General features: G+C 35.4%; 1 protein-coding gene and 1 non-coding gene across 2 annotated transcripts; both read right to left on the bottom strand.

Moving 5' to 3' along the window:
• Positions 1–468: 468 nt before the first annotated feature.
• Positions 469–27,744, bottom strand: TMEM167A (transmembrane protein 167A). The gene is made up of 4 exons (XM_012784381.2): positions 27,649–27,744; positions 15,984–16,093; positions 10,900–10,934; positions 469–4,324 (listed from the first exon to the last, which is right to left on the bottom strand). The coding sequence occupies exons 1-4, from the start codon at positions 27,649–27,651 to the stop codon at positions 4,254–4,256; spliced, it is 219 nt and encodes a 72-aa protein (XP_012639835.1). The 5' UTR covers positions 27,652–27,744; the 3' UTR covers positions 469–4,253.
• LOC142874233 (small nucleolar RNA U109) lies at positions 15,175–15,309 on the bottom strand. The gene has a single exon (XR_012922043.1). It is a non-coding gene; the product is annotated as a small nucleolar RNA U109 (small nucleolar RNA).
• Position 27,745: the final 1 nt, after the last annotated feature.

Consider the following 27,745-nt stretch of genomic DNA (forward strand, 5'->3'; position numbering starts at 1 on the left):
GCACAAGTTTTCCTATTTCTCAATAAATAGTATAAATTGGCTGAATAGTCTGTCTCTGATGGACACTGCTCACAGATTTTGGACAGAAAATGATAGCTACTTGCCAGAATGTTTGGGCAACTGAAGGGTCTCAGTTGAGGACAAAGCTGAAAACAACTGTTAGTAATTAATAATTGTCACTTTCATTCAGAATCAGATTTTGATCATCTCTGGTGGAATTAAAGACTTCAGATCCCAAGCAAACCACCAGAGACATTTAGGCTATTGAAAGCTTACTTGAAGAAATAGCAATATAATATATTGAACAGCTTTAAGATACAATACCCCAAAACTAATCTTGACCAGCCATGAATTAAAATGCAGGTAAAATATAAAATTTCTCTATTCCTATCTTGCTAAAAAGGTGGCTATTTTTAATGCTCTACAAACTGCTTTCATTCATCTGACAATAAGACAACACTAGGAGGCTTGAGAGTTCACTTTGATTTTTATTACATACTAGACATATGAGCTAACCAGAAATTAGGATGATTGTAATCTTAGAATCACAGGAAATATATTTCCACCTCCCCTTTTTTCCTGATATTGGAGTACTATTTCAGATTATTACTTTGGGATTAGTTGAGGGCAAAGTAAAAGAAACCATGGAAGGCAGTATATAAATAATTATGAAACCATTTTTCGGAAGCTAGTAGCGATTTTCTTATTCAGAATAAGATATTCACAATGCTGGCATTAGGTACAATTTTGAACATCTACTGTTAATTGACCAAAGAAAGCATCGAGTGGCCCCCAAGAATCTTTCATTTTTGTTTTTAGCTTCCTATCATACAGTAACTTGTCAAAGGCTTTGAAAATAAAGTCCTTATTGGAAATTTATATTTTGCACCCAGGAAATGTAGGCAAAGCACCTACCTCTGCTTCTTGTGCAGGTTGTGTGCTCTAACAATCATGGCTGCTTTTGGCATCAATGGAGTACAAGCTATTAAGAGTTCCTAAAAATACTAACTTGACCAGTCAGTTGCCTCTACCTTACATACTATTCAGGCGAGTTTCTGGACAGTATACTATTATATCCCTGGTCCAAAATAGGGTGGGCATGTATATATTCAACCTTGTTTGTACATACACCAGGGAGGAATTTGTTTTTTCCTTAAGTAGTTTTGTGTTAGGCAGTAGGGAAAACATTTTCAACTTCAATTTTGAGGTAGGTTATAGAATGAGAAAAATACAAGACTGTCTAGGAACTAATCTCTATTCACCTTTCTAGGTTTTTGTGTTGATACTTCCCAAGTGGCACAAGCTAGGCATTTATAGTCCTTAACATATCACTGTGCTTTTGCACAGTATTCTCAAGTTCAGCTTAAACATTGCTCCTCTAGAAGAAGGAAGTTCATATCTTTACTGAATTGTCACATTCATTGTTTTCTTCTAGAATCCTGGGATTATCTCAAAAATAAATGCTATCACATTTTGCTATCACACATACTTTGTATACATAACTTTCTCACCTACTACATTATAAACTACTACAGGGAAGAAACTGCCTATCTTCAATGATAACATAATGTATGCTTATGTTTCTTGAAAGAATGGTGAAAGGAATACATTCTATGTACAAGTGCCAATTTTTTTTTCACAAAATTAGGCAGAGTTCTGTTCACTTTTGACTTTTTAAACTTGGAAAAGCTAGTTCATTCAAACCTCTCTTCTGTCCCAAGATAAAACTAGACTGGTCATCTTACTTGGTAGATGAAGGAGTCTATTTCAAATTACACATTGCTGTTATCCCCAGTATGTAAGAGCATTCAAGATAGTGCCTGGGTCAAAGAACAAGGCATTAATAAGACACTGGACTTGAACAACTTTTTTAAGCCACAGAGGAATTCAACAGCCTTTGTGGTCTTTTCATTGACCATCTGTTAAGACTACCTGGAAAGAAGATGTAGCTGAAGTCAATCGGGAACTCACTATCAGCACTAAAAAAATTCCAGGAGAGCTGGAACCAAAAGATTCCGAAGCCAGAAAGGAGGCTAGGGAGAGCAAATGATCACAGCAGGCTGAGGACGTCAGCGTCCATCATCGCACCCAGCCCGCAATAAGTCTATGTGACAGAGGCAGTTCATCCAATGCTTAAGTTGATCTTTAATCCTCTTTAGCATCTTACCACCCCACCAAGACACCACAAGAGAAATACTTGAATATTCTGTGGGCTTAAAACCACCTACACTGTCCTTTGGGTTAGAGAACAGGATTCAGTGGTACTCCTTGAAAAAAATACATTAAAGAAAATGCTAATTGCTTTTCTTTGCAGGATCCTGTGTTTTTCTTCCATCTCCCAAAGAGCTTGTGTTTTAAAAGGTCAGAACAGTTGGGGTTAGAAATAAGCTGCCTCCCACTCAGTTCAGCATCTATACACAGAAAAAAGCTTTATGCTACCACAAATTTTCCAAAAAAATTATTCCTTCCTCTACTTGCCACCTATCTCTTCCAAAATGCCAAATTAACAAAAATCTCTTACAACTGATTATCTAGAATATTCTTGCCCTTTTCGTATCTGTATTGTGTTAGCAAATAAAAAGATTAGTTGACACAGCTTTTAGAAAATCCAGTTGGCAGCAGAGCTGGACAACAGATGGCCACCTAGAAATCAGACCCAGAAAGGTGACTTACTCAGCATGGATATGCTGACAAAAGTCTGATATCTGGAATACATTGAAAATCCTTGACCTAATGTAAAGCCCAAGAGGCAGTTCAGAGTAGTAACAATTATCATAAACTGATTCCCTGTCTAAAGCAAAACCTACCACTTTTAACCAGCCAAAGACATGCCAAAATATAAAATAAATACACTGACAGCCTGTAATAGCTCTTTTGCAGAAAACGAACAACTCTCCCCCAAAACCAAAGAAGAAACACATAATAGAGTTTACTTAGATATTTCCTAGAATTCATTCTAAGTAGTTTAAAGCAGTCTTTAAAAACTGGTGGTTTTTTAATTCCATACTTTGTTTCTATAGGTAATATTTAGCTAAGATTTAAGCATCTCTTAGCTTTGAAATTTTAACTGAATTTCAGTTGAACCTTAAGAAATGTTAACCATAAACTTATAATAATTGCCCTATGGTAAAATTTATAAGTCATATTCCCAATATTCCTCTTACCTAGTCTAAAAGTTGCTGGAGGTCTCTCTTCACTATCAAAGCTCAAAGACACTTATGCCATAGCATGTGAATAAGTAGATATGAAAACTGTTTATCATCTACAAAGTTACACAAGATATTCCAGTTCAAGTTAACAGAAAAAAACATACACTAGATTTAAAGTGCTGTATTAAAAAAAACAAAACAAAAAAACCACAACAAACCCAAAATACATTTCATTTGGGGGCAATTAAAATATATGTTTCAGTTTTTGACGACCTGACACTTTTAACACTTCTAGGATTATCATTCTATAATTATTCTCCTTTACTCTTCTAATTCTGAGAATGTTCTCTTTTTCACGGAACACCAGCTAACTGGTAAAACTTATACTTGTGACATTCACCTACACTTGACCAGAGGGATCAGAGGCTACTATGCCAGTGGGTAGTCTTTATCCTCTTATTTTAAATATGAACATTTCCCAATACCAATTATAAGTCACACCTCATTTATCTTCTTAAAAATTGCATGGGCTTATTTTAAATATTTTAAACACCTGTAATAAACTACAGAGTTTGCTAAGAGTAGAGGTACTCTGGTTAATGATCAAAATGGTGTCCCCAAAGGAAAAAGCAAGCATTATGAAATATGAAAGCAATCTTTACCAACACAAATTGAATCATTGTTTTCTCAATAAAAACATTAGTACAAAAAAGTTCTCATTCTATAAAGATTTATCATTTCTAAATCATAGTGAAAGGAACTTGAGCAATTTGCTATTTTCTTTTATACTATGTGTCTTAGAGATACCTCACGAAAAATTGGTGTCTGACACAAAGAATGACATTTGCAGAATGTAATATTGTCATGACAGTACTGAGGTTGATTGTTACAGACTATTAACTTCTCTGAGTATTAAATGGTTACATCTTAATTATTTATATAGAACATTGGTCCAATAACACAAAAATAGAGAACAGCATCTGGAAATTTATCTCATTCCATGTTTGGAGATAAAGGGTTAACTGTTCTTTCCATTATTTTTTGCAGATAAGTCCTTGTTCACATTGAAATCTGATGGCAATTAAATTCTGGCATTTTTCCAAGCTACTGCATGAAGAGGATGCTGAAGGCCATTACTATACAGCATACTGCAACATAAGGACTTTTCCGTTCACCTGTTGAAAAAAAGGAGATATTTATCTTGAATGAGTGTTTAAGTGATAAGGTTACTACAATGGGGAAAGTGAGAAATAAGAATCAAGATAAAGTTCATGCTTATAAGTCCTACACATCTGGGGTGGGGAGGGAAAACAAGGAATTAGATGCAACATAAAAGTACAATACAGAATCCAGTGGTTCCCAACCTTTTCAGCACCAGGGTAGGGAGTGGCTGTAAATACAGAAGCAGCTTCCCTTGCTCACTCATTTCCTAAGTTTATGGAAGACAATTTTTCTAAGGCTGGGGGTGGGGAGGGTGGTTGCAGCACCAGAGTTTTGCTGCCCTGTCTGTGGCCCAGGGGTTGGGGACTGCAGAGCTAAACTATACCAATTTATTTCTAAGACCACCTCATTTTCATATATTTAGAAAACTCTGAAAGTGCCATTCCTGTGACACTGCATAAACCCAGACATTAAAAAATACAATGCAGAATGTAGGGCAGATACAAGAGAAGTGATCTCAAACAACTCAGTTGAGGCCAAAGAAATATTGTTTTATTTCCTTTAAAAAGAAAAAGATTTCCATCTATAAAAAGAAATCCAATATACAATTGTTAGCCAGTTTTTTCCTCCTCAATATTAATTCATGACACTTAAAGGGAAAGGGGAGCGGGGGACATTCATGGATGAAAATAGAGTATGGTTAATAAAGCTGCATTTAAAAAATGGACATAAAATAAAATACTTAATAAAAAACATTAGAAAAAACTATTTCTGAGATAGATTTTTTGTATCAAGTCCTTCATAGTATGATTACTCTAGGTTAGAGATGTAGAACTAAAAACAATCATTGCTTTTATGAGTCAATTTTTCACATGTGCTTAAGGAATACTTATATTTGGAGACTTTCCTTTGCATGAAGTAGCTCTGAAGTTGGCTTGTGAAATTATCTTGCAAATAGATAGAGATCCTGTGACTGTGAGTTAACTCAAACTCATCTTGTTCTTTCCTGTTTCTTCAGTAATTGCAAGGCTGTATTAATGCACAGGGTACCAGGCGTTTTACACGCTGCCTTAAGGGCAGCTTAAGAAGAAAGAAACTACTTCTAGAAATAATCTTGGTACACACCTGGTACCCTTTAGCAGACATTTTATACTCCCTTCACGTGTGTTTTTCTATGATGCTTAAAATCAACTCCTTCCCAGTAATTAAATTCCTTATTTCACTTAGCAAGCTTAGTTAACTACCTACAGAAAACATTAATCTTGACCAACCTCATTAACTAAAATTCTCTAGGTTGTTTTCACTTTTAGACCTTCCTCACAGAGCTCACAGAGCCTTATTTTATAAGTTTACATATTTGTGTCTGCTCAATGACAATTTCCATAGAAAACATCATACACATACACAAAAACCAAACATTTGGTGTCTTCTGAAAGTGTTTTTTCTATCCATAGACATTTAATGAACTGCCTTCCAGCTCAAGGAAAGTCTAGAAAGTGAGACAAAGTGTTTTTACAACACTACAACCTCAACTGAAAAAAATCTTTTAAAATTAAAAAATATCTTGGGTCACAATTTTAAACAATGCTAATTCTTTTGGGGTAAAAAACCCAAGTCATCCAACAAAACAAAACAACCCCATTTGTACACAACTTTCAGGAAGGTTTCATAAGCAAGCTTGTCACTCTTATTCGGGCTAGATACTCTCATTGTCTAATATAGTCTTATTAAATATCTAAAGAAGAAATTAATACCTTCCTAAGTTTTACATATGGTAGAAATTAGTTTTTGAGGAAGTTCTTCCCTTTTTCAACCTCCGATTTAGAATGTTGTAATTTACATATGGGTTTCATTTTCCTGTTTTTAATTTTCTTAAAAGAAACTGCCATGTGGTAGAGCCAAACATCTTTGGTTGAACTTGGGTAAGAATGTTACTTCTTGTCTGGTCTTAGGTCTGTATAAGTGAATGTAAACCAGTTGCTGTAATGTGATGTGTAACATGATAAGATGATTTGGCTGGGTCTTTTCCCATTAAAATTGCATCCTTTCTTTGTGAATATATTCTGTGTCAAGATAAGACCATGTGCTTGAGAAAGCAGCATATCAGAATCAACATTTTCTAAGCCACTACGCCAAAATGAAAAGCTAATGCTTTCACATAATTGGCAAGAATGAACACTTTAACTGAATGATTCAACCTATGGCATTTGTATGGTCAAGAGAGGAAAATGGAACTAAATGAACAAGGAAAAAAGAAAAGGCACTATTTATAATTACACATAAAAATAGATTAAACACAGGAAATCATTAAGAAAACTACAAACTAGATATCTTAAACTTTTAACTATACTGTCTTCAAGTAAAAATTGTGAACAAAGGGGTCACTTGAGTTGGCTACCGAATGGAGCTGTACATATTTCTCCAATTTATTACATAAAACAGATTTAAAATACCTAAAAATTTTCTTTATGCATTAGCACCTTACTGATAATCCTGAGATGAAAACTCACCCTCATAACTCCAGACTTGCTTTTCTACTATGTTCTCTCTTTGCATATCATTCGAGGTATTCTTACCACTCTGTTCCTTGGCAATATTTTAAAATTTCTTTTTCAGGGTGACTTGTCTCTGAAGCATATGGTTTGTTTTATGTATGTATATTTACATTTACCATTAGCTATGAGTATTAGCCATCAAGGGTGCTATTTTGTCTCTTTATCTTTCTTTCCTTGGGTCTTTTTGAAGTACGTAAGATTTCTTCTGTTATTTTAGGGTTTGCAGCTGTTGTGCATGACTGAGTGCCAGATAAATCTGTACCACAAATCTCTGTAAATCTAGGACAGGCCTTCTCCACTCCACTGCTGTTGATGTTTTGAGCTGGATAATAACTGCTGTGAGGGGCTACCCTGTGCATCTCAGGATGTTTAGCAACATCCCTGACCTATACTCAGTACATGTCCTCCAGTCCATTTGTGACAAACTATGTTGTCAAATGTTCCTTGACTGACAACTACTTATCTAGATTATATTTGTGCTTTTACCAATTTAAAGTCAATGATATTTTTTACAAAAGAAAGATTTCCATGTCTATCACCATAAAAGAGAATAAAGCATGACAAGAACACTGAGGAAAAACAGTTTAATAAGTTAAAAGCACGTTGATTTCTCTGGAAGATAGTCTGTCTCAATAGTCTCTATATCAGAATGAGGGCCTTGAAAGTGGTACTTTTCTGTGAAGCCCTTTATGCGTACACTATCATTTTCTACAGCACGCAACCTTGAAAGGCCAAAGAGTCTTATGATCTCATCATCACAGATTTAGAAAGGGCTTCTGGATAATTTAGTATTATGCTTGCAACATCCCCCATTAATGAGTCTGGCCTATCATTAAAAGCTCAAGGGAAGAAAGCCTACTCTCAAAATTATTTCAATGGCAAATAAATACAAATCTGAGAAGATACGTTAAAGATTTGAAGACTAGTTTATGTTATGCCTATCTTCAGATATATTACATCAATTCCCACATCTTCTTTAGAAAAATCTCTAAGTATCGGCATACTTAATTTTAGTGCATTTTGTAGATTTGCATTTTTTAAAAAACAAATTGAGGATTTATGGCACCCTGTGTTGAGCAAGTCCATCAGTATTTTTCCAACATCATGTGCTTACTTCATGTCTACATTTTGATAATTCTCACACTACTTCACACTTTTCCCATATTATTATATCTGTTATGGTGATCTGTGATCAGTGATCTGTGATAGTGCTATCGTATTTGTTTTGGGGTGCCATGAACCATGCCCATGTGAGACAGCAAACTTAACTGATAAATGTGTGTGTTCTGACTGCTCCACTGAATGGCAATCCTCCATCTCTTGGCCTTCCTAATACCTGGCACATAACAATACTGAAATCAGGACAAGTAATAATCCTACAATGACCTCTACGATTCAAGTTAAAGGAAGAGTTGCGCATCTCTTACTTTAAATCAAAAGCTAGAAATGATTAAGCTTAGAGAGGAAGGCATGTTGAAAGCCAAGACAGGCCTAAAACTAGGCCTCCTTTGCTAAATAGCAAAGTTGTGAACACAAAGGAAAAGTTCCTGAAAGAAATTAAAAGCAAATATAAAAATGGTAAGAAAGTGAAACAGCCTTATGGAGATAGTTTTAGTGGTCTGGAAATTAAAAGCGAATACATAAATAGTAAGAAAGTGAGACAGCCTTACGGAGAAAGTTTTAGTGGTCTGGATAGAAGATCAAACCAGCCATGACATTCCTTTAAGTTTGAAGTTGCCAAAGGTTGGTTCATGAGGTTTAGGAAAGAAGCCACCTCCATAACATAAAAATGCAAGGTAAATCAGCAAGTGCTGATGGAGAAACTGCAGCATATTATCCAGAAGTTCTAACTAAGATCATTATTTAGGTGGCTACCCTAAACAATAGATTTTCAATGTAGACAAAATAGGCTTTCAATGTAGACAATGTAGGCTTTCTATTGGAAGAAGATACCATCTAGGACTTTCACAGCTAGAGAGAAGTCAATGCCTGGCTTTAAAGCTTCAAAGGACAGGCTTTCTCTTCTGAGGGGGTAATGCAGGTGGTGACTTTAAACTGAAGCCAGTGCTCATTTACCATGCTACACCTACTTTGCTAGTACTCTAGAAATGGAACAAAGTCTAGATGACAGCATAGCTGTTTATAGTATGGTTTACTGAATACTTCAGTGGACAAAATAACTGGAATTGTGGTGGAAAGAGCAAGGAGAACTTGAATTAGAAGGAGAGCATTAAGTATGCAATCTCATGATTATATGAGATTGAGGTGTTGCTTCTTATGGATGAGTTAAAAAAAAAAAAGGTTTCTTGAGATGGAAGCCACTCTTGATAAAGATGTTGTAAATAATGTTGAAATGACAACACAGGATTCAAGACTATGACATAAATTTAGTTGATGAAGCAGTGAAGGGTTTGAAAGGATTGACTTCAAATTTGACAGAAATTCTACTGTAAGTAAATTGCTAACAAATAGCATTGCATGCTACAGAGAAACCTTTTGAAAATGGAAGAGTCAATCCATGAGGCAAACTTCACTGTTGTCTTAAGGAACTACCAGTCACCCCAAACTTCAGCATTCACCACCCTGATCAATCAGCAGCCATCATCTGGCAAGACTCTCTGCCAGCAAAACGATGAAGACTCATTGAAGGATCAGATAATCATTACCACTTTTTTTTTTAGCGATTAAATATTTTTAAATTAAGGTATGTACATTGTTTTTTCAGACATAATGTTATGTCACACTAAATAGACTATAGTACAATGTCAACATAACTTTTATATATATCAGGAAGCCAAAAAACTTTTGTGACTCACTTCATTAGTGGTCTGAACCCACATTGTATCTCTGAGGTATGCCTGTATCATAAGAACTTACTTTATATTTTTCAGTCTCTAATCAATTTTGTTTCCTGTTATGGACCATATTCTAAATTTTTCTCTGAGGTGAAAACCAAAATAAAATACAATACTTTAAAGGGAACATAGTTTATCTAAGGAAGATGATTCTTAAATACCTCATTCTATTTAAAGGGACTAAAGTTTGGGGAACTCGAGGTGCTGTCAGATTGGCTAATTAGATTAAATGACAAATGTAAAAAATTTATTTCTCATTATGAAAGTCTAACAGCTTTATAAAAGAAAAAAGTAGTTATGAATAAATTCAATGTCAGGTGAAGAATACTAAAACCAAACGAGTTTTTATTGGTCAAATATTAATAATTACAAAGAAGACAAGAAATATTCATTTTCAGTGTAAGTGGTATATGTATAAATGCTCTGAAGTGCTTTTGTCAGAATTAGGAATGTTAATAAAAGGGTGTAATCTATTTTTCAAGAATATTGGTGAATTACAGCAATAAAATACCTTTTAATTCATTCACTTTACAATTATTTGTGAGTATAGTACTATGTTCTGGGCACTGTGCTAAATATTATATATATGATGGGATAAGAGTATATTATTATCTCTATAAACACATGTATGATGCTATTACTCTTATGAAAAGTTAGGTGACAACTTTAGTTGAACTTTAGTCAGACAAAGCTCAGCTATGACCACATGTGTTCAATACACAAAACAGTTAAACATTACATGACTTAAAATAAGGCAATAAAATGATTTTGCTTAGATGGCTACTCAGAAGGCCCTTCATTAGATGGAAAATCCACCCTCAGATATCAAAATGGTATACAACATATAGAACAGCATGCTTTATACCATGAACATATGTGCATAGAACTATATACTTTTGTTTGAAATCTCCTCAAAACCAGGAATGCATGGTATTTGATATCTCAATTAGAGACTTTTAAAATATTTTCCATCTCTCTGCTAATGAATTATTATCAAGTACCCAACAAACCTAATTTTATACAGCATAAGGAAAAGAGCTTGGTACAACTTACAACTTTTGCAAAAATGTCAGAGAAACCTGCCCTTTTAAAACTTACATTTAATTTGTGAGAATATAACATTAAGTAAAATGGTCAACAATTTACAGCTGAAGAAATGGAGACAGTATAGACACTTACCAATTCTGGCACACTTCCAAAATATACCCAATAGTCTGCACAGAATAAAAAAAAATGGCTATTACTGGGAATGGTAAATCATTCTCTTAATATTACACAAAGAATTAATTATATAGTGGTTCATTCACCTTTAATGTTTTGCTTCCAATCTGAAATCTGCTTATTTGATGTCAAGCTCCCATTTATGTATGAAAGTAGGACACAAGAGTTTATCAACCATTGATTTATGGAAATTGCTATGAACTAGAATATATGTGGTGTCACAGGTCAAATCCAGGGTAAATTAACAGGGGAGTGGCAAAAATTTGCAGAAGGGCTTTCTGTATGAAGTACTTTACCTTCAAAAGCAGAAAACTTATATGCCAATTTAATTAAGACTTAATTTTGAGAAAATGATAAACATGTTTTAGATAAATTGCCATTAAAAAATATTCATACTAAAAATGTAGTTCTTATGAATGTAGCTCAAAAAACAGATATTCTAAAATTAAGATGTTCATTTCAGTTCTATGAATGGCTATAATGTGAATTACATCTTATATGAATTTACTATTTATTTGGCATATATAAAAAGCACTACTTTTGAGAAAAAAGTGAGTAATCAATGAATAGGGATATCTGAAAAAAATAAAAACAGACATTTTGTTGGTTCGACAAAAGAACAGAATTATAAATGGCATTACAAATTAAGATAAATTAACATATGGTTACATATTAAGTTACATAATGTTAAAGTTATATTTTATGTAAAGTTACATTACGTAACTTAAAAGTTATAAAAGTTATATTATAAAAGTTACTTAAAGTTACAGTATGTAACTTAATATGGTTACAAATTAAGATAAATTAACATTATTTGTTGCATAAATTAGGATTATTAGCTTAAGAAATCTCAATACTTAAATTTTAGGGAAATTTATAGTGTATTTTTTTTTTTTGCCTGAAGGAATGGCCGGCTAATGAGTCATTATATCTGGATAGGTAAGAATGAAAGAAAATATTGGTTCAATTAAGTTCTATTTTCCTCCTTCGAAGAATAATAACTTCCTGACTTCAAAGCAAAAGGTCTCTTTAGATTAAATGGAATAAGCAAAAATAAAAGTTTATTTCAAAGGATGGACTTTCTGACAGGTAAAAATTTTACTATAGGAATAAAAGACAAAAGCCATACACATTTCTGGAAGTAATATAGTATATAAAGGCCAGATTATCCTTAAATTCAATCCTGCTTACTGGTTGTATACTGTGAGCAAATTAATTTCTCTCTTTAGCAATAGCACCCACCCTCCCAGGTTTGTTATGAATATTAAATGAGTGATTACACAGAAAATCCTCAGAATTGTGATTAACAAGTTCTGTTCAGTAATTCACAGGCTAAACACACATGTGACAGTAACTCCAGATATCACTTAAAATTGTCTTACTTTTTTTTTCAAAAAATGGAAGACAATAGGTTAGGCATTTGCAAAGCCGTGGTTCCCCGATTCTAAAATTTATTGATTACAACATGAATTAATAATTTTTTTTTTTTTTTTTTTTTTGAGACAGAGTCTCACTTTGTTGTCCAGGCTAGAGTGAGTGCCGTGGCGTCAGCCTAGCTCACAGCAACCTCAAACTTCTGGGCTCAAGCGATCCTTCTGCCTCAGCCTCCCGAGTAGCTTGGGACTACAGGCATGCGCCACCATGCCCGGCTAATTTTTTATATATATATATCAGTTGGCCAATTAATTTCTTTCTATTTATAGTAGAGACGGGGTCTCGCTCTTGCTCAGGCTGGTTTTGAACTCCTGACCTTGAGCAATCCGCCCGCCTCGGCCTCCCAAGAGCTAGGATTACAGGCGTGAGCCACCGCGCCTGGCCCATGAATTAATAATTTAAAGCTACTCTGGTTGCAGGAGCAAGCTGAGGGACCCAGAGCAGGATACCTAAAGCCCCTCCCCAGGAAGCTTACAGCTCCACAGAACACAGTCTGCAACCAGAAGACAGATCAAAAAGTCAAGGTCCATTCAGGTCCAATATTTTACAAGTAACTTAAAATATTGTTAAGAAAATCGGCACAACACAGCTAACATATTAAAAGCATATTAAATGAACAAAGAATTCTAACTTGGCAACTCAGAGACTTATCAGTACCACTTTGGCTTTTTTCCCCACATATTTCTCTACCTACATATTTCTGTAATATTCCAAATGATATTTGAAAAAATAGGAACTCTGTTAGTTGATAAGAAAAAATGCAATCATGCTGCTTAGTTACTATAGCTATATACCAGTAAGTGTACCTGCTGATAATGCTATTGAGTCTATAAAACTAGAAAAAAGTACACATGATTTTTTCTGTTTCTTAGTTCTACATTATTTAAAGCAGCAAAAAATGAAGTTATTTTAAACAGTGAAGTCATCAAGAACTTATTTTACCCAATCTATCTAGATATCTATACCAAAGCATAGTATATTCTTTCTATAATGAAAGAAAAATTTATCATGAGTCTCATAAAAAAATACATTGTAACAGAAAGGAACAGGGCCTGTAAAAAGTTTTCTATAGAAAATATCTTACATACAAATCAAAATATTAGGTTATTAAGTATGAAATGTCTGATTTTCTTAAGTACTAAGTTTGACAGTTGCTATCTCTGACATTTCACTTTGACACTTCTAGTTTTATTTTTATTGGGGAGGTACATCCTCATTCTTTGAAACAGAGTTTGGCTTGTGATTATCTTTAAAAAAATTTTTAGAGCAATTTTTGTGATATCATAGATAAGTCAGAAATTTGTGTTATTTTCAAATATGAGCTCTGTAGACAGCTCAAAATATCAACAAAGTGTTTGGGAAGGATGTGGCCAATGAATGCACAGACGTTGATGGTTTGAGAAGTTCCATTCTGGTGATTTTATTTGTTTTTTTTGAGACGGGGTCTCACTCTGTTGCTCTGGCTAGAGTGCCATGATGTCAGCCTAGCTCACAGCAACCTCAAACTCCTGGGCTTAAGCAATCCTTCTGTCTCAGCCTCCCAAGTAGCTGGGACTATAGGCATGTGCCACCATGCCTGGCTAATTTTTTCTAGGTATTTTTAGTTGGCCAATTAATTTCTATTTTTAGTAGAGACGAGGTCTTGCTCTTGCTCAGGCTGGTTCCTGACCTCGAGCGATCCTCCTCCCTTGGCCTCCCAGAGTGCTAGGAATTACAGGTGTGAGCCACCTTGCCCAGACCCATTCTGGTTTTTTTAATCCTGAAAATAAGCCACATGAGTGACCTGAGACCAAGATGGATAATGATAAGCTAAAAGCTATAGTGGAAGCAAATCCATCTCAACCTATGCATGAATTAGCAGCAAGGTCTGACGTTACTATTCCAACAATATTGGACTATTTAAAACAAATTGGCAAGGTAAAGAAGCTGGAGAAATTGTCTGTTAGCTTGCCTTTCTTCGCTGCCGCAACATAAAGGTAAACCATTTCTACACCGTATTGTTACGTGTGATGAAAATGGATTTTTTTGACAAACGCAAGCATGCAGCACAATGGCTAGATAAAGACGAAGTGCTTAAAAAGACGAAGTGCTTAAACACAATCCAAAATCAAGTATTTGTAAAAAACAGCTAATGGTGTGTGTTTTGGTCACCCAGCACTGGCATTATCCACCATAGCTTCATGAAACCTGGTCAATCGATTATAGCAAATGTCTACTGCAACCAACTGGATGAAGGAAATAATGAGGATGCTTGTAATTAAGCAACTGAGATCAGTCAATAGAGATAGGCCAATCATCTTGTAAGACAACACTTGATTACATGTTGTACAAACAATGGTGTTCAAACTACAGAAGCTGGATTTGGAAACTCTCTGTCATCCACCATATTCCCCAGACCTTGCACCGATAGACTACCACTTCTTCCAGGCTTTGGAACACTTCTTTCAAGAAAAAATATTTAATTCTTAACAAGCTGTGGAAAATACCTTTCGAGATTTTATTGGAACTCACTCTCCAGGCTTCTTCATGGCTGGCATAAACAAGCTACTGTTATGATGGCAAAACTGTGTTGATAGTTTAGGTACATACTTTGGTTAACTGTACTGGTTCTTGTTTGAGATATAATGTAATAAACTACTCTTTCATTCGAAATTGGACATTTCATATTTAATGACCTAATAAAATAGCACTTAACATTTAAATAAGTAGAAACAAAGATTTAAAGAAAAGCTTTAAATACAGTTGACAATATTAATATATATTTTAAAATGTGAAAATAGACATGCTTTTTAAAAATCTTTATGTAGGAGAAATATACTACCACTCAACCTCAACTGTAAGGTTGGCAGCCCTGAGAACTCCTTTTTTAATGTAGCATGTTATGAATGTATTCCTGCTCCCGAAGGAATAAGGAGCAGACATTTCCACATGCAACCTACTTTCTTTTGAAAGAGAATTTTCATAATAGAATCAGAAAAGTATAAATATTACATTCTACTATGTGATCATTCTTTAATGAAATAAACATTTAAGTATCATTTAGATAGACATTATTAGAAATCACGCAACTGATCAATGGAAATAAGTATTTACTGATTTCTACTATATGCTTTAACTGTAATTTAAGAGTCAGAAATGGCAGGAGAAGAGGAAATGAAAATGTCTGCTTGGATAGAAAGATTTCATGCACAACTAAGGAACAAATAAGATGATATGATATCGACAAATGAAGTATTGAATGAGTGCAATGAGAGTTTAGCAAAAAAGGTAGAATGAAGGGAAGACAATTGTCTACAAAGGAAATGAGGCACTGTTATAAAACTGATAGAAAAATAACATGTTTTCACATTCAGTACGTTAAATAAAATCCCTCATATGCTTTTTACAGTCTAACACATTTCAGATCACTTCTGAAATTTTTTGATTTAGTAAGATATTATGGATGTAAAGTTTTTAAATATTTAAAAACAAAGGGTAAAAATAACATTAAAAAGTTATTACAAAACAATTACACATAAGAATTAAATTACCTAATAACTTTTGTGGTAACTTTCATTCCATGTCAATAAAACACTAATTTGGATGATTAGACATAGTTAGTAACATACCCAGTTTTATTTCTGTCCAGGACGCTGGGTGCCAGGGATCGGATATAAGCACAGGTACATATAAGCAGCAAGATTACAGTCAACAGACTCTGAAAATTGAAAATAGCAGACTAAAAAGAAAAAAAAAAAGAAAGAACAATTAGTATCACAAGAAAACCTGCATAGGTAAAAATGCCTGACAATTTCATATTAAGAATCATGTTTTTATTTCCTCAAAAAGGCAAACAGAATGGCACCTCCAACAATACTTAAGACCAGAATCATGAGGACTTCTAAAGTCTTTAACCTCTGCCAACCTCTGGCTATACGACCTTAGCGGAGTCATTAACCTAAGTCTCTGCTTTAAATCTGTAAAGCTGATTGGGGAATAAGATAGACTACACGTTGACAAAAGTTTTAACTTTTAATTCCGAATAGGATTTTTCTAGGATAAATACACTTTAAAGTTAAGCTATCCTGTTCCATGGGTTGACAGATACTAGGCAATTATATTAGACTTTGGTGAAAGAAAGCATCTGCTCTTTCACTGTGATTCTTTAAAAGTTATTCTTTATAGGTTGAGCATCCCTAATCCAACATCTGAAATCTGAAATGTTCCAAAATTTGAATTTTTTTGAGTGGCGGGATTATACTCAAAAGTCATGCCAAAGGAAATGCTCATTGGACCATTTTGGTTTCACATCAGGGCTGCTTAACTGGTAAGTGTAATACAAATATTCCAAAATAAAAAAAAAAAAAAGCCCCCCAAACCTGAAACACTTCTGGTCCCAAGCATTTTGGATAAAGAATACTCTACATAATATGTATTTAATAGTGCAACTCTTATTCCAAAAGCTAAAATCTAACACAGAAATTCTAAGAAAACGTAAATTTCCACAAACAAAATGAATGGTTTCCAGTCAAAGGAAAATGGAAGTGAACTTACTCTATTCAAAATTCAGCTCAAGTGTACCCTTTTCCAGGAAGTCTCCTTGAATCCACTTGCTTCCCTTTTCCTATTTCATGAAGAACTCTCTATTTCTATAGCAAACTGATACCCTTATTATAATACTCATCCCTGAAGGGTGGACATTATGTTATCAGACTCTGACTTTCAGGACCTGACCATGTGCCTGCCTCACAGGAGTCTAGTAAGAAGATAGTTGAACAAAGTGCAGGAATATATAATACAGCATATTTCCATCACATACAGGTAGATAAAACATATCAATCTCATATAACAGCCAGCAATATGTTTATTTGGTAAACTTAGAAGCACTTTCTAAAACAATCAGGAATAAGACAAAACATAATAGTTATGAAAAACTTTAAAAAGGCAAAATGGGTACTTGAGGACGACTGGTTACCTGAAAAGCCCAAAAGAATCTAGGAAAAACGATTACAGACATTAAGGAAATTGAATAAGGTGGCTGGGCACATAATTAAAATATACACATCAACAGTCTTCATAATTTAATTAAATTAACATCTGGGTTAAAGACATAATGGAAAAAAGACTCCTTCTATGATAGCATCTAGAACAAAAAGCTAAAATATCTAGGAATAAACTTAAGAAACACGCAAAATTGGCATCAAAGAAAAAGACCTTAAAATATGGAAGAACATAAAGGTAGAACCACACGCTATGGTTTGGATATGGTTCGTTTATCCTCACCAAAACTCATACTGAAATTTGACCCCCAGTGTGGTGGTATTGGGAAGTGAGGCCTAGTGGAAGGAGTTTGGGTTATGGGGGCAGATCCCTAGGAATGGTACCATGCTGTTCTCCAGTTAGTGAGTTAACTTAGGAATAAATCAGTTCCCAAGAGCGGATTGTTAATAAAGTCAAGACGTCCCTCAGGTTTCCCTGACTTCACATGGGTCCACTCCCCTTTTGACCCTTTCCACCATGTTGTGATGGAGCACAAAAGCTCTGGCCAGGAGCCAAGACCATGCCCTTGAACTTCTCAGTCAGCAGAACACTGAAGTAAATAAACCTCTTTTCTTTATATATTATCCAGTCTTAGGTATTCTTTGATAGCAACATAAAACAGACTAAGACAACTTACATACCAGGCTTTTCTACTGGAAGACAATATTGTAAAGATAACCCATAAATTTAAGGTGAACACTATCTTAAGTTATTTTTGAAACAGACAACTGATTCTCAAGTCCGTACGGAAATAAATAAGCAAGAATAGCCAGGAGAATCTTAAAAGCACATCTGTAGATATGTACATCTTTTTGCAAAGAAAGTGAAGGAATACAGTGATAACTGCCAGATAATTTTGTTTCTAATTCTCAACTTTTCTGGATTCCTCAAATTTTCCAAGTGTCACTTTTATGGTCCAAAAAAGACAAACACAAATAATTTGTAATCACCATTTTAATATCTGTTTTCTATGCAAATAATTCACGCATATAGCAAAAGTAAAGTTTAATGTGCCTTGATTTTAAATTAAATTGGGTTTTAACATCATATCTGTGAAAGTGATATATATATTGGATAATAACCTCATGAAATATAAATTTCATTCCCTCCCAGCCAACATAACTAAACATGTATTTAATTTCTACTAAGGGGAATGAGGCTAGACACTGGGGATTTGAAAATGCATATGGTCCGGTTCCTTCCCTTCAGGAGTTTACGGCTTGCAATAACAATTATTGATATTCACTGAGTGCTTGTTTTTATTATTTACCCTCATATAACCTAGGTACATATTACCCTTATTTAATAGATGAGACTACTAAGGCACATAGCAGTTATAATCAAGTTATAACATAATGCATACTTTAAAAAGTAAATAGCAACTTACAGTAGCATATGCAAGTGATGGCTTGCACCATGAAGACAAAGACTGCTGTTTTTATAAGGAAAAGTCAGAAAAAGCTTCAAGGAGAAAGCAGAAGGAATCAAACCTTGAAAAGGCATAATTTAGATGAACAAAGAATAGAGAGCAGGCTCCAGATGAGACAAAAACCTGGGGAAAACCCTCCCACAGAACAATGAGTTTGCATCTTCAGGGAGTGACTTTTGTATTTGTATTAAGCAAAAGATTCCTGTAGTAAAGTGATTGGGGAAAAAAATTGCAAAGCAGGTTTATTATCTTCCTAATGGAGTATCCAAATTTATGATTTTGCAATCATTCCTTCCCCAAGATGCCTTTAAAAACAAACAAAAAAACCATGTTTAAATGATATGATATCCAGGACTGGTTTCTAAATAATCTAGTATGTGTGAGGTAGGAGAGGGTTAGGGCTCATAATAAAATGCTAAGATTATGGCATTATATCCTTTTTTCTACCTTTGTATGTTTGAATTTTTTTTATAATACAAAATAAAAAGGCACTCACAGACATGCCCATTATTAAAGAAATGGTGTGTGTGTGTAACCATTTACAAATGAAAACCATTTACAAGAATGAAATATATGATATACACAACTTTGTTCTGGGGGTTTATAGACTCTAAAATTTAAACAAATAATCTTAGGTGGTAAAGTCTTTTAGATGTACTTAGACTCTAGACAAAAGAGTGTTTTTAACTTATGGACATTAGCCTGCCACCTATAGCACTCCCCTTAATGCTTAGCATCTGTTGTTTGGTGATATAAAATTTTACTCTCAGGTTTAAAAGAAACAGATGTCCCTGTTCAGAAGAAAAATAATTAAAATTTTCAATAGAAAGATGTTATTAAAGGGAAGGAAGGAAGGTAAGAAAAAGGTAAGCATATTTAATCACAAAAGAGTAAAAGGTGATAAGTAAAATTTGCCACGTTTAAATTTTTTCATACTTTTAAATCTTTAAATTTTTTTCAAAGTACTCTGTGATATTTGCACATGCCCTCTGTTCTTGGCTTGCTTGGTGAACTGAACCACTCATCCTTCCAGTCTCAACTCAAGATTCACCATGAAGTCTTCCCTGTTCCTACTTTCTACACCAAGCAGTCAGGATCTTTGTATGTGTATGTGTTACATATATACCTTCCCATGATAGCACCCATCACATTGTCCTGTAATTTTGTCCTCTATTTTACTGAGGTTCTCATTAGTCCTCTGTGACTATTAAATGAAAGAGTACACAGTAGTCACTGAAAATATGCTTAATGAATGTAAAACTGACAGTAATAAACACTGTGACAAATGCAAGTGCATATTTGGATACCAAATTAATAATGCACATTATTATGCACAGTATTAAAACATAGCTCAAGTCTTACCAAGAATGACTTAGTAAGATTACAGAGCTACTCATACATATAAGAGTAGGAGAGAAGATGCAGTTAGCTTTATAAAAATGAGTTATCTTCTATCTTATAACTGCTTAGGTCCAATCTACAGTTGGCCCTCCTTATACATGGGTTCTGCATGTGTGCATTCAACCAACCATGGACTGTATATACTTGGAAAAAAACTGTATTTTTACGGAACATGTACAGACTTATTTTTTTGTCAATTTTCCCTAAATAATACAGTATGACAACTATTCACATAGCATTTACATTATATTAGGTATTATAAGTAATTTAGAGATGATTTAAAGTATAGGAGAGGATGTATATAGGTTATATGCAAATATTGTGCCATTTTATATCAGGGACTTGAGCCCCCATAGATTTTAGTATCCAAGAGAGGTCCTGAAACCAATCCCTCAGGGATACTGAGATGACTTTATACTATTTAATATACAGTTGTAGTATACTGTTAATACAATAATGTAGTGAATAGTTAGCTAAACCTATTAAACTGGAGAGCATGCTGTTTTTATAACTCCCTGGCATTGTCACAGAAAGTGCTGACTCGCTGAAACTCCCCATCAATTAACTCAAAACTAGCGTGAACAAAGCAGTGCATATTTAGAGGCAGACCTTGGTCATAAAACCTGGCATATTTTCATGTAGCACTTAATTTTATATGATTTAAATAAATTCTTCCTCTCATACTAGCACTCTATTTTAGGATTTCTTATTTAATAAATGAATAGAAATATGCATAATATCAGATTTACAGTATTCCCATAGCTAGTCCTTACAGCTCCAAATAATGAAGGCAGGTGCTGCATGGCCATCTTTGTATCTCTCTGTAAATTTATACTAATCTTGCTTTGGGTCTCCCTACAGAAATAATTGCTTATTTTTCTATCATGTGAGTAAAATAAGCTGACTTTGAAAAGGAAAAAAGAATTCTCCAGAGCAAGCAGATCTTTCTCTACAGTTTTTAGCCAACTGTACTCAAATAATAATCAAGGGACAGAATTTTCAACTAAGAATATTAAAACTTCACAGATTATTAACACTGATGTATATTGTTCTTAACTAAAGATGTTAAACATGAAACTACTTTGCAATGCTGACGAGCCTTTAAAAATTATCTATTCAAATCCATTTAAAAAGTTAGGAATTTTCAGATTCAATTTTATTACATTCTGCTTATTAAGATATAATTTCTTACTTTCAGAACCATTCCTGAATGCTACAACCATTACACACTAAGTTTAGAGATTAGGAATGAAGGGATGAAAAAAAGGAATGATCCAAGCAATATAAAGGTACAAAAAGAAAAAAAAAACACAGAAAAGCAGAAGCAAGCATACGTTAATTAATATGTGAAACACACTTTGCCTAGAAAGGGCTCAACGACTGGTTACTATCTTTGACTAAACCTACAGTATTTTCACTTGTCTGGGATCAGTTTGGCTCCACATAGCTTATTTAGTTTTAGTATGACCAAACTGTTCAATAAATTTATTGATTAAGGGTTATCTTCATGCATAACACTGTCTTGTCTTGGAGCTTCAAATGTTGACTTTCTACCACGTGGGCAATAAATTTTTTGTCATATTAGTTCTGCTAGCTTAACTGAAATACATTTTAAAACAAGAATTGAATACTAAAGACTATTTTTTAAAACTCCAAATACTAACAATCTTACTTGTATTAATACCTACTTCTTTTACATGAAACTAGTTTATCCCTTTCTGGCAGTGGAAGGGAACACAGATATGATACTCCTGACCTAATTGTGATAAAAATTATATAGCACTGGAAAAGTGGGTTAGCATTTTAGCATTCATATATAAATCTAGGTCAGGTCACCATTTCCCAACTAGCTTCTTAAAATGGAAAGCATGAAAATGGAAGGATAAATATTAGCCTGCACATGAATGCACAAACACACATACACCCAATTTATCCAAAGTAAGTTACCAGAAATGGTTGAAAAGATTTCTACTAACACAAAAAATTAACATTTTCTTTACTACATAAATTCAAACTTTGTTGCTTACTGTATGTTCTCATGATATTGTAACAAATAGACAAGTTGCCTCGGTTTACTGTGAAAGCACGAAACCAGGCTTGCTTAATGTTTAGACAAGAACATATCACTCATGTCAGCACCAGAGGCCACTAAACATTTGGATTAATGAAATAATCCAAGTATATCATTTGTCAGTTTAATTTCATTTGCAAAATGAAGGGGGTGGATTAAATAACTGTTTTTTCTCACTGATCCTGTTTCAACAATGTATAAAGAGGCAGTCTCTACTTTTACTTTCCACCTAAGAAAGTACTATGAAGGACAAAAAGCGAATCCTGCCATGAAAAAAAGTACTTTGACCATACAACCAGGAAAAGACAAAGACTGACAAAATGGATAAACTTCTGAATATAGGAGATCAGATATGGTATGAAACCTAGCTGCTCATTAGAATCACTTGGAGCTTTAAAAAGAGATCAATATCCAGAAATTCGGACTAACTGGGCATCTATATATAGTTTCTTAAAACTCCCTGCAAGTTTTTACTTGCAATCAGGGTTACAAGTGGTTTGCTAGAGAGGCTCAGTATCCACATCAGATTCCTATTATCCTAATGCAGTAGTTTTCAAAGTGTAGTTCATGAAACCCTTTTATGGGTTCATGAAGTCAAAACTATTTTTATAATACTAAGAAGATATTTGCCTTTCTACTGTGATGCCATTTTCATTAATGATGCAAAAGTAATAGTAGCAACAGAATTATTATCTTAGCCTCCCACCCCCTGGCATATAAACCTTGCCTTTTCTCTTAACATTTTTTTCGAATGGCATTGCATGGTAGCAAGGGCATATGATTTGGTGTCAAAACTGTCAAGTTTAAATCATAGCTTTGTTATTTATAAGCAGTGTGATCCTGGCGAAGTCACTTAGCTCATTGCATCTGTTTCTTCACATATGAAATGTAGCCAACAGATGTAAGTTTTTAACAAAACCTTGTAGGTAAAGCACCTATCATAGTAGGTACTTAAGCAATATAGTAAGACCTCACTTAATGTCATCCACAGGTTCTTGGAAATGGCAACTTTAAGCCAAACAATGTAGAATTCAACTAATTTTATCATAGGCTAACAAGAATTAAGTTCCTAGGGCCTATTTCTGGTCACAAAAACATCACCAAACTTCTAAACAAAGACCAAAACACACCTAATATTAAACAATGAAATAAATGTGAGCTATATATACATTTAAGAAAAATTAATAAAGACAAGATTATTCACCCACTTATTCCAGTTCAGGGTCACCCAAGGGCTTATCCCAGCAGCTCAGGGCCATGGCCAGCACCAGCTCTAGCCAGGGTGTCATCCAGTTGCAGGGTGTACTCACAGACACCTCCACTCCCTCACACTGGGACCACACAGTCACACCAATGAACCTAACATGCACATTTTCGGGATGTGGGAGAAAACCAGAGCACCTGGAGAAAACCCAGGCAGACATGGGGAGAACGTGCAAACTCCACAAAGTAGCCTTGATTGCGATTTGAATTTTTTCCTCATCAATGTTACTGCAGGACCTACTGTATTTCCTTCCTATCTAATCAATCATACAAGCTGGAGTGGTGCTTCATCACCCCTCACTAAGTACCTCAAAATGATTTTCTTCATTATCCTTTCCTTCCAACCTGTTATTGTTAAGAGTTGAGGCATTCTGACTCCCTGGTTCACTATCTACTACCTGGTGTAGTGCATGTTTTCAAGCTGGTCTCCCAGATTCTTTCTCCATTTAAATATACAGTCCATGTTACCGGCTGGTTTTCTAAAATGCACGCCTTTATTTCCCTACTCCAAAGCCTTTATCAAGTAAGCAATTAAACATTATCAAAATACAAAGTCCTTGGTGTGGCACAAAGCTCTTCTAGATCTGGCCCTACTCTTTTCTTCTAGCCTCACCTCTCACCATCTACTCTACTGAACCTCTTTCTATTCCTGCCACATGAGTCCCCAATCAACTATGCAACTTCATGCCTTTTGTTTCCTCCCATTTCCTTTACCTAAAAAATAGAGCAGCTTTCCCACCTCTGGCTAATGACTCCTGCCCTAATATTAACTGTTTAACATACAAGTTAGACTGTTACTTCCTTGGGGATTGTCTCCCCAGCAGTTCCCATCCAGAATTACTCCTTCCTCATAATTTTCTACATATTTCTGCTACAAGATGAGAGAAAATATTTCACACCTTTTCTGATACTCCATTTAATTATAAAACGTGGACAGTAACTCCAACTTTGCAGGGTTTGTGAGCATTAAATGAGAATAGCTGTAAATCACTTAACACATCCAAGAAGAGATGAAAATCAACTTCCTAATGGTTAACCACGTAAAGGATGGAAACTGGTAATGATTCTAACGCTGTTTGGCTCCTTCTAAAGCCCAAGCTCTTTCCACTACACATGTTGCCTTAGCAACACATAAGAATTACTTATTTAATAATCTCTCCCACTACACTGTGAAGCCCATGAAGACACTGAGCACCTTTCTATCTGCAAAATCTCATGCATCTTGAGTCCTAACTATAATTCGCATTGTGGATGTAGAGATTAAAAGACTTTGTCTTTAAGAACTCCACCTAGAGGAAGAAGTATAAGCAACACCATATCGATGTTTTCTGTGATAAGTGCTCTACTAGAGGGATACTGGAGATTTACACATTGACTAGGGATGCCCATATGGCTACTTAAATAGAGTAGAAGAAAATAGAAGGAGTCAGGGAAAGCTTCTTGGAAAGAGATGATACTTGAGCCAAATCTTGAAAGATTTTAGGAGTTGGGGAAAACAAGGCATTCTTTATTTTTCTGAGAACCTTGAAGAACAGAGTCTCACTCTGTTGCCCTGGGTAGAGTGCAGTGGCATCATCATAGCTCATGCAGCTTCAAACTCCTGGGCTCAAGCGATCCTCCTGCTTCAATCTCGTGAGTAGCTGGGACTAGAGGTGCCATTATGCCAGGCTACTTTTTTTTCTATTTTTAGTAGACCCAGGGTCTTGCTCTTGCTCAGGCTGGTCTCAAACTCCTAAGCTCAAGCAATCCTCCTGCCTCGGCCTCTCAGAGTGCTAGGTAGGAATACAGGTGTGAGCCACTGCACCTGGCCTAAGGCATTCTGAAATTCTTTAAAAGTATTAATTCATAAGTGATGCAATTACTGTTTATGCTGATAGTTGTAGATTACTACTGATCAACATTTTTGTCCTTGAAATGCTTTTGAAAAATGGATTCATTAAAGTACAGTAATTTAGATTATTAAATCATTACCACCAGGTTCCCTCACAAATAAACTAAGTTTAGGTACAAACTCAAAAAGATACTGAGACAGTAGTCCATTTTTTAATTGCTAAGTTAGCCTTTTTGAAACTTCACTGTGTAGCTCTGCCAACCACATGTACTTTTGACATCTAAAGCTCACAAGAACAAAGTAGGAATGAAAACTTAATTACCTGGCATTTGTTTCTAATATCCACCCAGGTGTGATTGACATATGTACATTTGTGGGCAACAAATCACTAAGATATAATCACTTGTATTGGGTTACTATCGACAAGACCATGAAGATTTCTGACATCTGGACCCTAAAATAAGTTTGAAACCTGGCTTCACTACCTACTAGGGGTTATGATCCCAGGCAAGTCAGTTTCCTCGTGCTTCACTTCTTTCAGCTATAAACATCTAGTCAGAAGCTTGTAAGCTTGAAATAAGACAGTGCTTATAAACTTATTCTTTTCAACATAGCATGGTACATAGGAAGTGCTAATAAGTTAAAGCTTTTGTTACTTTTGGAAAAAACAGCCATGGCAAGACAGTTTAAATACTGTTGATCTTAAGCACAGTATATACATCTTGCTTTTAGCCAGTCCATATGACAGCAAGATGATAAACAGACTTTATCTTTGACTTGTACTATCAGTAAAATAATTCAACTTCAGCTTTTAGAAAGATATATAACAATTAAGAGTGACAGTCCTGTCTTCCTACTCTTTTTCAATTGAAAAAGAAGCAAATTTTCTAAGTTAAATTACAGTCCATTAATGACATTCTTAAGTGCAGATGTATCCTATCCTGTGGTAGGTAGGTGGGGAAAGAAGCTAAAAAAGAATATCCTTAGCCAGGGAAGGCATAATGTGCCAATAAACTGCAATTTCCTCTATCTGGTGGTAAACTTGTTCAGGGAAGAGACTGTGACTTATGCCTCTGCCATAATCAAAGAAGTTGGCATAAAGCAGGCAATGATTAACGAGTTTTTGATTAAACGTATAAGGGTTGTGCGCTGTATGGGATTCTGCAGCAATTTCTGAGAACACAACCTCATTAATTTTTCACCATGGAAATGCTCAGCTTTTGCGGGGCGGAGGTGGTGAGGGGTCATACCTGATTTATAGGCTGTAACAGGCATGCATCCTTTCTCCAGAAATATATGCAACATTCAGCATGGGAATTCATAAATTCACTTTGAGGGCCTAGAGTGGAGGCAGTTGGCATTTACCATAACAAAGGTAAAATGCCTTCAGACAGATTCGGGGATGTTATTACTACTACCAACTTTACAACTGCTCCCTGGCCACACTAGCTTCACTTCTTTTTCTTAGCCTGGACATGTAAGCATTTCTTTTGTTAACTTTTGTGACTTACAGTTCCAGCTTTTATGAGACATCTGAACTATCAAAGGAACCTGCAATAATACAAAATAACGCATGCACACATAAAACCTTAATAATGGGGAAGCAAAAGGGGAGAAAGGCCCAAGGCTAGGCACTACTCTGAGAAATATATAAAGCTCCTAAAGAGAAGCCCACCGGTGCAGAGAACTCCAAGCATTAAAAAATCTGTAGTTTGTAAAGTAGTATCTTTCAGGTGTGGAGAATGATGTAGGAAGGGCCTAAAAGGCCACTGATTCTAAAGATTAAGATGGGGGTACGGAGCTTGGTGCCAAAAACCCAAAAGAACAATTAAATAACGCTGGGTCAAGCCCCACAGGGCGACTTAAGAAGACACAACAAACAAAAATCACAAACAGTGGAAACCCGGAAAGCGCTAATGCCTAAGGGTCAATGGCCACAGCCAATCTATGTAACCGACGGATTAGGCTACACCAGTGTATTTCTTCCCCACAAAGCAGGAAAGTGGCCTCTGCGGGAGTGGCCGGGGCTCCGCAACCTCGCGGTCTTCCTTGGACAGTGGGCCCAGAGTCTCCCCGGATAGGCGTGCAGGGACCACATGGCTTCATGGCCCGTGCAAGCTCAGATCCCCGCGAGAGCCAAGTTACTGAGAGGGGTTCCTGGTCCAAGCACCCATGGCCGCCGCACAACCCCTCAGCGCTAGCCCGGGCCCACAACCGCTTCACGAAGCTCGGCCGTACCCCGCCATCCCCAGTTCTTACCATAGTGAGGCCGGCGATGCCCCAGCCACATCACCCTTCCGGGCTCAGGGCGGAAGGGGCGTGCACACACCGCCTGCTCTTCTCGCCCTCTCCTCCC

The sequence above is a fragment of the Microcebus murinus genome, chromosome 11, assembly GCF_040939455.1.
Source record: "Microcebus murinus isolate Inina chromosome 11, M.murinus_Inina_mat1.0, whole genome shotgun sequence".
Lineage (NCBI taxonomy): Eukaryota > Metazoa > Chordata > Mammalia > Primates > Cheirogaleidae > Microcebus > Microcebus murinus.

What these genes read in the sequence shown, in the direction of transcription:
- TMEM167A (XM_012784381.2), bottom strand. An exon ending in CTGGACAGAAATAAAACTGG is followed by an intron (nt 10,935 to 15,983) that starts GTATGTTACTAA and finishes TATTCTGTGCAG; the next exon opens with ACTATTGGGTATATTTTGGA. An exon ending in TTGGAAGTGTGCCAGAATTG is followed by an intron (nt 4,325 to 10,899) that starts GTAAGTGTCTAT and finishes TTTTTTCAACAG; the next exon opens with GTGAACGGAAAAGTCCTTAT.